The sequence below is a fragment of the Amblyraja radiata genome, chromosome 6 (genome assembly GCF_010909765.2).
Source record: "Amblyraja radiata isolate CabotCenter1 chromosome 6, sAmbRad1.1.pri, whole genome shotgun sequence".
NCBI classification, from domain to species: domain Eukaryota; kingdom Metazoa; phylum Chordata; class Chondrichthyes; order Rajiformes; family Rajidae; genus Amblyraja; species Amblyraja radiata.
The window spans coordinates 87,329,261-87,345,157 of NC_045961.1; the positions used below are offsets into that span (position 1 = coordinate 87,329,261).

At 44.7% G+C, this 15,897-nt stretch overlaps 1 protein-coding gene across 1 annotated transcript in view; it reads left to right on the plus strand.

Moving 5' to 3' along the window:
- Positions 1-15,897, plus strand: part of rasa3 (RAS p21 protein activator 3) — a 155,160-nt gene that overhangs the window by 79,575 nt on the left and 59,688 nt on the right. Inside the window, exon 3 of the mRNA XM_033023134.1 lies at positions 13,442-13,545. Within this exon, the coding sequence (XP_032879025.1) occupies positions 13,442-13,545 (104 nt within the window). The remainder of the gene's footprint in view (positions 1-13,441; positions 13,546-15,897) is intronic.

Below are 15,897 nucleotides of genomic sequence, written 5' to 3' on the forward strand. Positions count from 1 at the left end.
AGAGTCTGTATGTCACAGACGCAACAATGTTTTTTTTTACCTGATTCAAAAAATTACAGTATAAATTAAGGGTAAACAAGCAAGGAAATGGTGTCATTTGAAGGTATAATTATCAAAAAATTATTTAAAATTTCCTATGTAAAGGATATTTCTCTCTAATTAGAGTAAACAAACAAGGAACAGGTATCATGTTACAAGTAGGTGTAGGTGTAATATAAAATATTTTCAATATGACATGTGTAAACAAGCAAGGAGTTGGTGTCATTTTAAGGTATGATTATTACAAATTTTCTGTGTAAATTAAGTGATAAGCAAGTAAAATGTGTTATTTTAAGGTACAATTTAAAAAATAATACAGTATAAATTAAGGGTAAACAGGCAAGAAAACGGTGTCATTTCAAGGTACAATTATCAAAAAAAATCTGCATAAAGGGGGCACTGCCCACTTTTACCCCCGCCAGGGGCGTTGCCCGTTGGAACTCTACCAGGTGACAATGCCCCATGGACCACCACCTCTCTTCAGTTTTTTCCTGTCTCATGCCTGAATATTGAACATTTGAGAGCCATGAACTGATCCCTGGGGTGCTACTCTAGTTACATCTTGAAAGGGTCCCACTCTCTTAAATATATGTGATGGCTGCAACCCACCCATTCAGCTCAGGGATGAGCTATAAATGCTGACCTTGCAGGTAATACCTCAGTCCCCTCAATCAGGGTAGAGAGGGAGGGGTAGAGAGGGAGGGGTAGAGAGGGAGGGGTAGAGAGGGAGGGGTAGAGAGGGAGGGGTAGAGAGGGAGGGGTAGAGAGGGAGGGGGATGGGGTAGAGAGGGAGGGGGAGGAGGTGGAGAGGGAGGGGGGTAGAGAGGGAGGGGTAGAGAGGGAGGGGAAGGGGCAGCACAGAGGGAGGGGGGCAGAGAGGGATGGGGTAGAGAGGGAGGGGGAAGAGGTGGAGAGGGAGAGGGGCAGAGAAGGAGGGGGGGTAGAGAGGGAGGAGGGTGGGGTGGAGAGGGAGGGGGAGGGGGTGGTGAGGGAGGGGGATGGGGTAGAGAGGGAGGGGATGGGGTAGAGAGGGAGGGGTAGAGTGGGAGAGGGAGAGGGAGGGGAGTAGAGAGGGGGGGTAGAGGGAGTGGGGGATAGTGAGGGAGAGGTGCAGAGAGGGAGGGGGAGGGGTAGAGAGGGAGGGGGCAGAGAGGGAGGGGTAGGGAGGGAGGGGGAGGCGGTAGAGAGGGAGAGGGGTAGAGACCCTACCGCATCTCCCTCCCCCTCATTTCCCTCATCCTCCTCCCATTCCCTGCCTCAGGGCCTACCCAGGTTGTAGAGCAGAGCCAGGGCCTGGAACTCGGCCTGGTTCTCGTACTCGACCCGGCCCTGGCTGTAAACCCAGGCTCATCCTTGGTTCCAGCGGCAGCCTCCAGCCGTTAGCTCAGCCGCCGCCTGGGCTCCAGTGCAGGTTACGACTTCACCGTCCATGATCTTGGACCCAGGCTCGTCCTTGGTTCCACCGGTGGCTTCTATCTCTGCCCCATCCCAAGCCCCGGGCTCGGCCATTGCTCCAGCTCCAGGCTCGGCTCCAGCCCAGGCCCAGTCGCCGGGCTCGGCCCGTGGCAGCTGCCTCCCCACCAGGCACCGGGCGGCCGGCAACCGCCGCCACTCCTCGTTCACCGCGTGTGTTGGAGTGTCCCTCCCTCCCAGAGTGTCCCGTCCTGCCTTGCGAGTGTATTGTGACATCACTCGGGTGCCGGGCACCGGACCACGAGCGCTGGAGTGTCTCTCCCTCCCAGAGTGTCCCGTCCTGCCTTGCGAATGCATTGTGATGTCATTTGGATTTTCTTTTCTCAAAATGGGTGAGTCCGGGCTGTTTTTTTAATCTCAAGGATCTAAAAGTTCTGAAATATAGATGGAAATGCGATGGGAAGATGTTTATCGTCCCCAGGGGGAAACTGTGAGTAGGATGTGTGAAAATGGGAAGGCTGTGGCCTAGCGTTTGGAAGAAAATAGGAATTAACCAGATTGGGCCCAGATGACACTGACACAGACACAGACACAGACACAGACACAGACACAGACACAGACACAGACACAGACACAGACACAGACACAGACACACACACAGACACACACACACACACACACACACACACACACACACACACACACACACACACACACACACACACACACACACACACACACACACACACACACACACTTCTAGTAATATAGATAAAGGAATAAGGGATATTAAGACACAGGGACTGCAAATTCTGCAATCCTGCATAGTCAGAGTGCTGGTGGAACTCAGCGGATCAGGCATTATTTCTGGAGGTCATGATTAGGCTATTTTTTCAGTTGAGACCCTTCTTCATACCCCTTCTTTAAATTTCTGAATTTGATCTCTTCCAGCGATGCTGCTTGACCTGCTGATTTACTCCAACACTTTGTACTCTACTTATGGATATTGAGACTGAGCCTACTGGTTTTGAACTTCTGAATGGAATTGATGTGTGACTGTTGGAATGAGTTGCAAGCGATGTATCGTTGAGAATCTATTTTGGTTCAGAAAGAAAGATGGCAGGAAGGAGGACTTGCATTTCTACAGTTCCGCAAACTCCCAAAGCACCTATTAGACAATGAGATGTATTGGGGATGAGTCCTCGCACAGCAAGATTCCACAAACAGGAATATGACAGTGGCATAGCTGTCAGAGCTGCCACCCTACAGCGCCACCATAGACCCAGGATCGATCCCTACCTCAAGTGTTGTCTATGTTTGCGTGTTCTCCCTACGTCTCAGTATTGCGTTTACGTGACCTTAGTTTTTCTTTGTCAAATCTCAGGAGGTGATCCAGAAACAACAGTCTTCTGATTCAGGAGCAATGGTGCATCTCCTGAGTCATGGCTTGGCCCGTTCAGAACATTCCTGTCAGTCAACACATAATCTAATCCTTCCAAATAGTCTGATTAAACAGAATTACCTCTTAATTGGAGAACACTAAACATTGAGGTGATTTTATCTAAGTTTGATCTTTGTGGAAGTTGGTTTGGATCAGAGGAACCTCAGAGATTCTATCTTCATCATAACTAGTTTGGCATAAGCATTGCTGAGCGCATTTGACTGATTAAAATCCTCAAGAACCATATAATTTGATTGCTGGTAATATGTTTGAGATTAGCCCTTAGCGTCACGGGTTTGTGTTTAGAAAGGAGAATGTGTGGTTGGTGAAGGAATAGCATGAGCTTTCCAAGTGAGGTGGTAAAATAGAATGGGATGGAGAGGAAAATGTGCAGTTTACTTACTAGCTGAGCGATTTTTCAGTTTTCAAAGCATTTTCACATTTTGCTTTTAGAAACAAAGACACAAAATACTGGGGTAACAGTAGGTCAGGCAGCATCTTGGAGAACATGGATAGTTGACTTTTCAAGTTGGGATCCTTTAGACTGATTGTGGAGGGAGGGGGGGATACGAAAGGTGGAAGAGAGGAGGGGCACGACAAAACCTGGCAACTAATGGGTTGATACAAGTGAGGAGGGTTTTTAATAGGCAGATAATTGGACAAAGGTCAGAGAAGAAAAGACTGAAGATGTGAGATAAAACGATTGAATATTTGCGAATTGTAAAGCTAGTGAAGGAATATAAGGGGCAGGGGACAGGAGACATAGGTGCAAGTCCAGGTGGAGCACAGGGCAGGTGGGTGGGGGGGAAGTGGGGATATATGGAGTGGGGGATGGTTTTTAGTTTAGTTTAATTTAGTGATACAGTGCGGAAACTAGCCCTTTGACCCACCGAGGCAGCGCCGACCAGAGATCCCCGTATCCTACACACACTAGGGACAATTTACATTTATATCAAGTCAATTAACCTACAAACCTGTATGTCTTTGGAGAGTGGGAGGAAACCGAAGATCTCGGACAAATCCCACGCGGTCACAGGGAGAACGTAAAACTCCGTACAGATAGTACCCGTAGTCCAGATCGAACCCAGGTCACTGGAGCTGCAAGTGCTGTAAGGCAGCAACTCTACCACTGTGCCATCGTGCCGCCCTGGTTTTGTAGTTACCTAAAATTGGATAATTCAATGTTCATATCATTAGGATGTAAGCTACTCAAGCAGAATATGAGGTGCTGTTCCTCCAGTTTGCAAATGGCCTCAGCCTGGCAATGTAGGCGGGCGGCCCAGGTCAGAACGATCAGCATGGGAATGGAAAGGGAGGTTAAAATGGACAGCAAACGGGAAATCCTGCAAGCCTTGGCAGACCAAGCGTAAATGTTAGTCAAATCGACCATTGATGATGAGAGGAGAATGTGTGGTTGGTGAAGGGATCGAATGGGCTTTTCAAGTGTGGTGCTAAATTGAATGGGATGTTGAGGAATACATGCAGTTTACTTTGCCACCCAGCTGCGTACCTTGCAGAGATTTTTAAAGCAATTGCATATTTTACTTTGTACCTACAAAGAACATTAGTATGACTTACATTTCTAAAACATCATCAGTCTCACGATATTCAAAGCCTTTCATAGCCAACCAAGTAATTTGAAAGTTTGGAAATTTTTGAAGTGTAGGAGTATGGCTGCCAGTCTGTGCACAATACCTCAGCCAGGTGTCATATTTAGTCAATGAGAGACAAATATTAGCCAGGCACCAGAAAATTCTCGCTGAACGTTCTTCATAGTGATGCCATGGGATTCTTAGTTATGCACTGTTGTGTCATGCTATATGAATGATTTGTTTCTGGACTTGAACACAAAACGCATTGACATAGAGTTGATAATGAGATGTGGCACCTGGTGAGAGAATATATTTATTAGCAACAGATAATTCCCATCCCTTCAAAAGCAAAGCAGGTGAAGGGGGAGTAGGTCACTTTACTGACTCCTAATCAAAACTCAGAGCTTCAGGCATTGGCAGTGTATATGGTCAATGTTTTTTATAGACGAGTACCTGTAAAATCACCTGAGGTGTGAATCCGACAGCCACTATGACCATGGGCTTCACTTCCCACTGCTTCCACTTCCCACCTCGCCTTGGAGTGATTGATAGTTTTAAATATGGTCGTTTATAATTGCAGGAGCCATTAATCCATCAAACCTGTATGCACAGCCCTACCCATTCTCAGCTAACTAATTCCCAGTGAGACATGAAAAGAACATAAGAAATTAAAGAGAAAATAAACTAATATTTTCTTGTTCAGTACCAGCTCAAAGAATGTCATAGACTAGCTGTGTCATCCACAAAGAGACAGATGCTGAATCATCGCTGATTTTAATCACTCCCCATATTCTGAATAAGAGTCTCGACCCGAAACGTCGCATATTTCCTTCGCTCCATAGATGCTGCCTCATCCGCTGAGTCTCCAGCATTTTTGTCTACCCCCTATTGGGGAAGGAGCATTTAGCTACGGAATTTCTATGACTAGAATTCCCTCCCAAAATCACCAACTTTACTCTTCTCCTTAAAACTTAACTTTTGACAATACCCCCAACATCATCTTATGTGACTTAGTGTCAGATTTTATTATTGTAGCTTGAACTTGGGAGAAGTTGGTACATCAAGGTGGCTACACAATTAGAGCAGTCGGTGTTGATGAAATTCAGCCCCACAAAGAAACTGGAGCAGCTCTCCTGAGAAAGCAAATGGTTAACCCCCACCTTACCTGCTGGGAACGCAATCTAGAAGCTCAGTTAGTTTAGTTTAGTTTAGCGATACAGCGCGGAGGCCCTTCGGCCCATCAAGTCCGCGTTGACCAGGGGCGATACCCGCACATTGACACTACATCCTACACACATTAGGGATAATTTATAATTTTACCAAGCCAATTACCTTACAAACGTGTACATCTTTGGAGTGTGGGAGAAAACCGGAGCTCCCGGGGAATACCCACGCAGGTCATGTGAAGAACATACAAACTCCGTACAGACAAGCACCCATAGTCAGGATAGAACCCAGGTCTCTGGCGTTGTAAGGCAGCAACTCCACCGCTGCACCACTGTGCTGCCCTGTTTGAAATAATTTTCTGTTTGAAATCATGGAGCCGCCCAACAATCCTGGCTATTCCTATTTCTACATCCAGAATGCCCAAGTCTTATTGTTAATTTAGCTGTTGAATGACTAATCTACTGTTGCAACAGGTATGCAGACAGAGTACGACATTGGAGTTGAAAGGCACAAACAAGCTTTGTTGATGCCTCAGCTGATGGAGTCTGGAGCTATCCTAGCATCTGCTATGCTCAGAGCATTGGGGGAAATTTGGAAGGTGTCCCACCATTCAGCTTTAAATGATTGCCTTGAGCCAACTTCATGCATTAAGCAGCTCGGTCTAAGGCCTTGCATTTTAAATGTCCTTGATCACCCATTTGTTGTTCAGCTTCAAATCTTTGCAGTTGAGCATTAGAGGCTTTAATGAATGAAACCAGGGATTTTGCTTGTCACTCTTCCTTCCGATAAGATATTTCAGAGCCAGCGTTTGAACAAGAGTTTCCCTTGACTAACATATAAAGAGGCATTACATCTTCAGCTCCGCCAATTGAACATTCAGAGTTCTTTTTGTTTGTTTTCTATTGGGAAACTAAAGTGAGATTGTCTCACTGTTTTTTAATCATGCACACAAAACTGAAATCTGTGTGAAGACCTGCTGAGAGCAGTTTTTGTTGTTGTTGCCGATGATTGCTGTGAGTGAACAGTGGTGAACAGTGGCTGTAAGCCAGCAATCTCAGTGACCGGAATATTTCTGTCAAGCAGGGCTCAGAATTTCAATCCACTTTATTCCCCTACAGCCCCCAGGGTTTACAGAGTTAATCAATTAAGTCCACGTGTGCACATTGGGCTTGTGTTCCCTTGAGTGTAGAAGATTAAAGGGGGATTGAAAGATTTGCTTGGGTTGAACGAGTGAAACTGTTTATGGTGTGGGTTGTGGGCCCAGAACATACAGACAGAAGCTTAAAACTAGAGCCAGACTTTCAGGGGTGATGTCAGCAAGCTCTAGCTCACACAAGGGGTAGTGGGAATCTGGAACTTCCTCCCTCAAAAGTTTGCCGAGCGTGGGGATTAATTGAGAATGTCATGACAGGAATTGTTGGTTTTACATAGTGTAGTGGGATTAAATATTACAGAGCAAGGTGGGGAGATTGAGTTTATATACAGACCATTCTGAATGTCAGTCAATGGTAGAGCAGACCCAAAGGGCTGAATGGCCTTTTCCTATTCCAGTGTCCAGTCAGGTATCATGACAAGGTCAGTGATCGCAAGGTAATCCAAGAGATGAGTGTGGGCAAAAAAACTAACTCTGTAGAAACTCAGCGGGTTGAACAAAATCTGAGAGAGAATCATCTTGGGTTGAGACCCTGCATCAGGACTGAGAGTGGAGAGGGATAAGGAGGAGAGGGTGGAGGGCGATGGTGAGACAGGGGCCAGTAGATAATGGGTGGAACAAGGAGGGGTATGTGTGAGGTCTGGGGGTGTTACTCAGGGAAACGCATTATGTTTGTTTAGCTCCTTCCATCACGGATAGGGCTGGGTGAGAGGAGCAATTTAGTTGACATCTTTACTAAGCTTCTGACATCAAACAATAGTGAGGGAGGTAGTTGCATGGACAGGGTTTCTGTAATATTGGCTGAGCAGAGTGTGCCAAAGCCATGCACGCACAGTACATGATTGTGGAAGAGTAAGGTGCTTATTCGGCAAATGAGGCAGATTATGGTGCAAAGAAAGAGCCCAGCAACAGCCAAGGAGATGCATAACCAATTCATCTATTTTGATGGGTTGTATTGTTTTGTTGGGGAATGTTGACTAAAGCACTGAGGGAGCTCTGCATTCTCATCAGGAGCCAGGAAGATCCCAATGTCAATCAGAGGGATAGGGTGGGATATGGCGGGGAGAGGGAGATTCAAAGAGAAAGGACACTCTGAGAGAGGAGGCGTTGAGATAACAGCAGAGTGAGGGAACAAGAGGTGCGTTCAGGAGGTTAGGTCATGTTGAGGCGGTGAGAGTGTGGAGATTGTGGGGTTAGGTGCAGGAGCGAAGTAAGAGTTCTGGAGTATGGTGTACAATTTTGGTCGCCTAATTATAGGAAGGATGTCAACAAAATAGAGAGAGTACAGAGGAGATTTACTAGAATGTTGCCTGGGTTTCAGCAACTAAGTTACAGAGAAAGGTTGAACAAGTTAGGTCTTTATTCTTTGGAGCGCAGAAGGTTAAGGGGGGACTTGATAGAGGTCTTTAAAATGATGAGAGGGATAGACAGAGCTGACGTGGATAAGCTTTTCCCACTGAGAGTAGGGAAGATTCAAATAAGAGGACATGACTTGAGAATTAAGGGATAGAAGTTTAGGGGTAACATGAGGGGGAACTTCTTTACTCAGAGAGTGGTAGCTGTGTGGAATGAGCTTCCAGTGAAGATGGTGGAGGCAGGTTCGATTTTATCATTTAAAAATAAATTGGATAGTTATATGGACGGGAAAGGAATGGAGGGTTATGGTCTGAGTGCAGGTTGATGGGACTAGGGGAGAATACGTGTTCGGCACGGACTAGAAGGGCCGAGATGGCCTGTTTCCGTGCTGTAATTGTTATATGGTTATATGGTTAAGAGCAGGTTAAGGGCTGGGAAGGGAGGGAGTTGTTGGTGGGGTGTGGAGTGGGGGGGAAGGGGATACATTACTGCTGCTCATGGCTCATTGTGATCTGATGCTGACCAAAACAACAGCCATTATGTTGGGATTCTTAAAATTCTGAAGTAATGTAGGACCTGTGGTTTATTGAATCACCCGAACTTAGCCTCGTCTTTGTGATGGATGCTAATTAATTGGTGTCATATAGCATCAAATCAAAACCAGATGGTGAACTGCACAAAAGCCTCATTCTAACAGTCAACCATGGAACAAATACATTAATCTCCAGTATCCCCTCCCTGCTTCCCTCTGCTGAAGTATTCAACTTACAGGCATCTTGTTCTGAAAGATGTGGGGCTGGTCTAAATGGAAGAGGGAGAAATTATGCTTTTGATTTTTGTTTCCCCATGGAGTCTTCTGAAACATCACATTCCTCGCTGCAGCTTGTTGCAATTTCGAGCAGTGTTTAGGAACCTGACCCTTTTTATTTGAAGGCTGGCCCTTTGTTCAATAAAGTTGTATTGTGAGGCTGTGAGGTATAAGGTTGATATGCTCCAATAGATTTTGTCAAAATTATTATTTAATGCAAATATTGGTATAAAACAAACAAAAAAAACTTTACATTTTTGTCACCGCATTTCTACCTCTCAGTTCTCCGAGAAGGTGCTAATTAAAAGTTAGCCCTTTGACCTGACCTTTTGGTCACCTTACCTAATGTTAATACCTAACAAATGCACTAATAATGTTCTTTTAGAGAGGGTAAATGAGCAGTCCGTATCTGACCTGGCTGCAGACACACAAGGATTCGGTTGACTTTTCCACTCTGAAACAGAAGCCCTTCAGTTCAGGAGCGACGGGAATGGGAGCAAGTGGTGCATTGTCAGTGATGCCTTTACCCCAGAACTGAATACTCACACTATTGTAGATTTGCTTTGCAGAGGAGCAAGCCATTCTGCCAGTCAGGCCTACCCAGCTCTTTAAAAGAGCACTCAAATTAATTGGTTAGGTTATTTGATTAAAATGTAACCTCAGATACAGATTCAGATGTACTTTGTCATACTCACAAGGATACAATAAAATTCCTCCTTCTCACGAAGCTCACAGGAGCAAACATATACATAGTAGCGATAGATACAACAAATACAACAATGAATGCAAAACAGCAGAATCGTGCAAAAGATTGCAGTGCAATCTGAAGCAATGCCAAACAAAACATTAAAGTACAATACACAAACAGAATAACAGATTGTGCGGGAGGTGGGCCAAGTGGGTGAGTAGTTTGTGAGGTGGTGTGCGCCTTGCACCATTTTATGCTGGACCACTGTGTGCTCCTGGTTCGTGATGCTCAAGGTACTCTGTACAGTGCATTCAGAAAGTATTCAGACCCCTTCACTTTTTCCACATTTTGTTACGTTACAGCCTTATTCTAAAATTAATTAAATTCTTTTTTTTATCATCAATCTACACACAATACCCCATAATAAAAAAAGCGAAAACAGGTGTTTAGAAATGTTTGCAAAGTAATTAAAAAGAAATAACACATTTACATAAGTATTCAGACCCTTTACATGGTACTTTGTTGAGGCACCTTTGGCAGCGATCTTCTTGGGTATGACGCTACAAGCTTGGCGCACCTGTATTTGGGTAATTTCTCCCATTCTTCTCTGCTGATCCTCTCAAGCTCTGTCAGGTTGGATGGGGAGCTACTTTCAGGTCCCTCCAGAGATGTTCGATCGGGTTCAAGTCCAGGCTCTGGCTGGGTCACTCAAGGACATTCATAGACTTGTCATGAAGCCACTCCTGCGTTTTCTTGGCTGTGTGCTTAGGGTCGTTGTCCTGATGGAAAGTGAACCCCCGCCCCAGTCTGAGGTCCAGAACGCTCTGGAGCAGGTTTTCATCAAGGATCTCTCTGTACTTTGCTCTGATCATCTTTCCCTCGATCCTGACTATTCCTAGTTCCTACCACTGAAAAACATCACCACAGCATGATACTGCCACCACCATGCTTCAGCATGGGTATGATATTGGCCAGGTGAAGAGGGGTGCCTGGTTTCCTCCAGACGTGACGCTTGGCATTTAGGCCAAAGAGTTAAATCTTGGTTTTATCAGACCAGAGAATCTTGTTTCTCATGCCTTTGGCAAACTCCAAGCAGGCTGTCATGTGCCTTTTACAGAGGAGTGGCTTCCATCTGGCCACTCTACCATAAAGGCCTGATTGGTGGAGTGCTGCAGATATGGTTGTCCGTCCAGAAGGTTCTCCCATCTCCACAGAGGAACTCTGGAGCTCTGTCAGAGTGACCATCAGGTTCTTGGCCACCTCCCTGACCAAGGCCCTTCTCCCCCGATTGCTCAGTTTGGCCGGGCGGCCAGGTCTATGAAGAGTTTTGGTGGTTCCAAAGTTCTTCCATTTAAGAATTGATGGAGGCCACTTAGCTCTTCAGGACCTGCAATGCTGCAGAAATGGTTTTATACGCTTCCCCAGATCTGTATCTCGACACATTCATGTCTTGGAGGTCTACGGACAATTCCTTTGTCTTCATGGCTTGGCTTTTGCTGTGACATGCACTGTCAACTGTGGGACCTTATATAGGCAGGTGTGTGTCTTTCCAAATCATGTCCAATCAATTTAAATTACTACTGGTGGACTCCAATCAAGTTGTAGAAACATCTCAAGGATAATCAATGGAAACAGGATGAACCTAAGCTCAATTTCGAGTGTCTGAATACTTATGTAACTGTGATATTTCAGTTATTTATTTTTAATTACTTTGCAAAAATTCTAAACACCTGTTTACGCATCTTCATTCTGGGGTATTGTGTGTAGGTTGTTGATAAAAAAAAATTTTTAATCAATTTTTAAATTAGGCTGTAACGTAACAAAATGTGAACAAAGTCACGGGGTCTGAATACTTTCTGAATGCACTGTACCATCCTGAGTGCACCCTGTCAATTTTGAGCAGCCATGGGCCATGGAGACATTGAGAATATCCATGAATCTTCTCCTCTGCTAGCTCTCGGAGTCGGACTTGCGTCCAACACAGTATTCCAACTGGTGTTAAATTTGTGTTTACTGGGATTTACCACATCTTTTGGACTATTGATTCCATGAAGAGTTAGTTAGTTGGGTAGTTAATTGGTTGGTTGGGTTAGTTAGTTAGTTTAGAAACAAGGAACTACAGATGCTGGTTTATAACAGAAGACACAAAGTGTTTAGGAGTAATTCAGTGGGCCAGGGAGCATCCTTGAAGAACATGGATAGGTGAAGTTTTGGGTCAGGACTCTTCTTCAAGTTGATCTGAAGAAGGGGCTTGACCCAAAATGTCAAAATCCTCACAAAACCTCAATCATCTCTGTTAACTCACAAAACATATTTCAACTAAGAGCCAAGACTCATGTTCCTGTTGCTCTGACCAATATATCTCCTTTGACCAACACTTAAAAACTGAATTTCTGGTCATTGTAATTTGTGGGAACTATCTTTGTACAAATGTGCTGCTGTATGCCTTGCATTGGTACACTGCATAATTGCCTGCAAAGCTTTGGGGCATACTGAGGAGGTGAAAGACTCGACAGAAATGCATGTCGGCTTCCTTGTGAATGCTTTAGAGGGAAGGTGTGTACGGCTGAATGGCCTTTTCTGATCCGTCACCTGTGTGCTGCCAATTCCATTGTGCATTTTGTCTCCACCATTCTGAAACCTACTGGTGTAATGTAAACAACAAATGCACTGAGCAAGTCATTGACATCTGTGAGTAATTTTCGAATTTGCAGCATCAAACTCAACACTTTTCTTGCAGACTCTAGAAGCTGACATTAATTGCCTTGCAGCTGGTTCCAGCTGCTGTCCATTTAAACTAAAAATGTTCCAGCAAGTAGCCATTCAAACTTGCTTCCATATTCCTTGCAGTCTTATTCTGTACAAATTACCCTTGGCAGTGTCATTAATCTGCATAGAGTTATCTTCTGGTCTTTCACTTTGTGTTTATTCACACTTAATGGAATGATATTTAATGTATAATGATATATAGTATGTAAAATTGTGAGACATAGACAGCGTAGACATCCAAACCTTTTTCCCAGGATAGAAATATCAAAAACTGGAGGGCGTAGTTTAAATGTAAGAAGGACAAAGGAGATGTGCGGGATAATTTTTTTACATAGCGGGGGATGAGTACCTCGAACGTACTGCTGGAGGTGGTGGTGGAGGCAGATACGACAGTGGCATTTAAGAGACTTATGCCCCTGTCCCACTTAGGAAACCTGAACAGAAACCTCTGGAGACTTTGCGCCCCACCCAAGGTTTCCGTGCGGTTCCCGGAGCTTCCCAGAGGTTTTTGTCAGTCTCCATACCTGCTTCCACTACCTGCAACCTCCGGCAACCACCTGCAACCTCCGGGAACCGCACGGAAACCTTGGGTGGGGCACAAAGTCTCCAGAGGTTTCCGTTCAGGTTTTCTAAGTGGGACAGGGGCATTAGATAGGCATAAGGATATTCAGATAATGGAGAGATATAGATTAAGTGCAGGCGGATAAGAGTTGGTCTTGACATCTAGACATCATGGCACCACCTTGACCAACAACCTGTTGACTGCTTGCAATCTGAAAGTTTTCTAACAGAAACAAGGGACTGCATACGCTAGTTTACAAAAAAAGAGACAATGTGCTGGAATAACTCAGCGGGTCAGGTAGCATCTCTGGTGAACATGGTAGGTGACGGTTCGGGTTGGGACCCTTCTTCAGACTCTACGTCAGACTTCTAATGGTGTCTGTTTATTTAAAAAAACATGTTTTTTATCTTCCATTGCTGAAGTAAACTAAGAAAGAATAATATCTCATTTCAGCCCGTTTTATGGTGAAGATTTCTATTGTGAAATTCCAAGAAGCTTCCGCTACCTATCGTTTTATATTTTTGATAGAGATGTCTTTCGGAGGGATTCAATTATTGGTAAGTGGAACCTTTGCTGAGTAGTTAATTTGCCTTTGGTCTGTTGTTTGTGGCACTCTGGCATCTCCTCAAGTGAATTTTACCTTTGCATTTCTTATGTGTAGGAAAGAATTGCAGATGCTGATTTAAATCGAACGTAGATGCAAAATGCTGGAGTATCTCAGCGGTACAAGCAGCATCTCTGGAGAGAAGGAATGGGTGATGTTTCAGGTCGAGATGGTCCAGAGATGCTGCGTGTCCCGCTGAGTTACCCCAACATTTTGTGTCTTCCTTTGCATTTCTTATACTCGTTCTAGAGTAAAGTCAGTATACTCTATTGACACATGTCTGCAGAAACCATAAAACAGAGTGTTGGTTAGAGAGAGAGATGGGAAAAAAATACTAAATAACGTGAGTGATCGTGAATGAGGGACTTGCCTGCAAGCCAGCCAGGAAACCCGTTCGACCGGAGCCCTTAATGACCTGACCCATTTAAATCCGATACCCGTTTAAATCTTTCCCATCCACCAATACATCCAATTAGTTCAAATGGTAATTGTACCCGCATCAGACAGCTTTAAGAAATTCTTCAGTATTTCTTCAGTACCTTCAGTAATACTTGAAGGTCAAAACACAATTGGTGACACATCGTGTTAATACAATGTTAATAGAGATATTTAACAAGCGCTTAACAGTGACACCCCCACTGTCTCGCAGAAGGCGGAGATTTTAATAGTTTTCTTTCACCGAATTTCAAAATCCGGATTACAAAACATGGGTGGGATTGTCCCCCACCTCTCAAAACATGGGAGGGACATGCATCCCCCACCCCCACATCCCCCTGGGATTTCTGCCCATGACTCAGAGGCACACTACCAGGCAATCATTATTCCTGGAATGGCTTCATGTCAATTATCAAAAGCATGTTAGGAGTTAATCTTGGGCGTGTCACATGGGGCAAGTGATATATTCCAGGCTAGGAGAACGTTATTTAAATTATTTAACCACAGCAATGAAACGAGTGAAGATTATACAAACTCCTGATATTTACTATAACTGTCAGCAACAAGGTAGAATCAAGCAGTTTGGTAGGAAACAAAAAGTGGACAATTCCTATCACAGGATATCCTCCACCGGCTGACTACCAGCCACTTCCCTGGACATAGAGAGAGGCCCTGTTAGGATCCAAGATAAGTGCCCATTTAATTGGCAGCTTCAGTCTGCAGCATAGTGAATCATTAATGAGTGTAATGGAAATGTCCCAAGCTTCACCAGGAAACAATGCTTTTGACTACTAATTCATGAACTTCTTCCAAAACGGCCATTGACAGAAGGCTAATGTTATACGAGCATCAGTGCATGATATCTTTGGGCTTTGACTACCGTCATCAGAGAGCTCATATAGACTCATACAAAATGGAAATGCGCCCCTCGTCCATGCCAACCAAGTTGTCCCATCTAAGCTAGTCACATTTGCCCACATTTAGTCCATGTCCCATCAAACTTCTAAACTTACGCTGTGCTTCAGTTGTGCTGATAGAGGGTGATGAGTCCTATCGCTTCCGAGAGATTTGAATTAAATCTTTAGCCTGACGTTAGCACTGTTAGAAGGCCAGTACTGAGGGAGGGCCACACTGTGGGAATGGCAGGAACGAGGGTGCATAGGACTGTCAGAAGGGCAGTCTAAGGGAACACCACATGGTTGGAGGGCAGCGCCAAGGGATTTATTTTTGATATATTGTGGAAGATATAGGCTTTGCTCACATTAATTTCCAACGCCTAGTTGCTCTTGAGAAAGTGCTGGTAAGCTGCCCTTTAAAGCCACTTCTGCGGAAGGTGCTCCCACATTCCTCTCAGATAGAGAGTTCCGTGATTTACATCCACTGATGACGAAGGTGATATGTTTCCATATCAGGATAGCAAGTGACTTGGACGGGAATCTGAGGTGGTGAAGTTGTTATGCACCTGCTTGACATGGTGTATGGGGTTGAGGGTTTGGGAGGTGCTGTTACAGCAGCCTGAGTGAGTGACTGCAGCATATTATTTTGTTGGTACATACTGCAACCACTGCACCAGCAGTGGATGGAATGAATGTTTAGAGTGGTTGCTGGGGTGCCGATCGAGTGTGCTGCTTTGTCCTGAAAGATGTTGAGCCTCTTTACAGTTGTTGGAGTTGTACTCATCCAGCCAAGTAGAGCATGTTCCATCACACTCCTGCTTTCTCCCTTGTAGACAGTGGAAGGACTTTGGGTGTCAGGAGGTAAGTTACTCACCATAGGATATCCTGCTCTTGGAGTGAAGTATTTATGTGAATACCCTTATTCAAACAAATAATACGATGTCTCATGATGCTTTGTGGAAGCATTCTTGGAT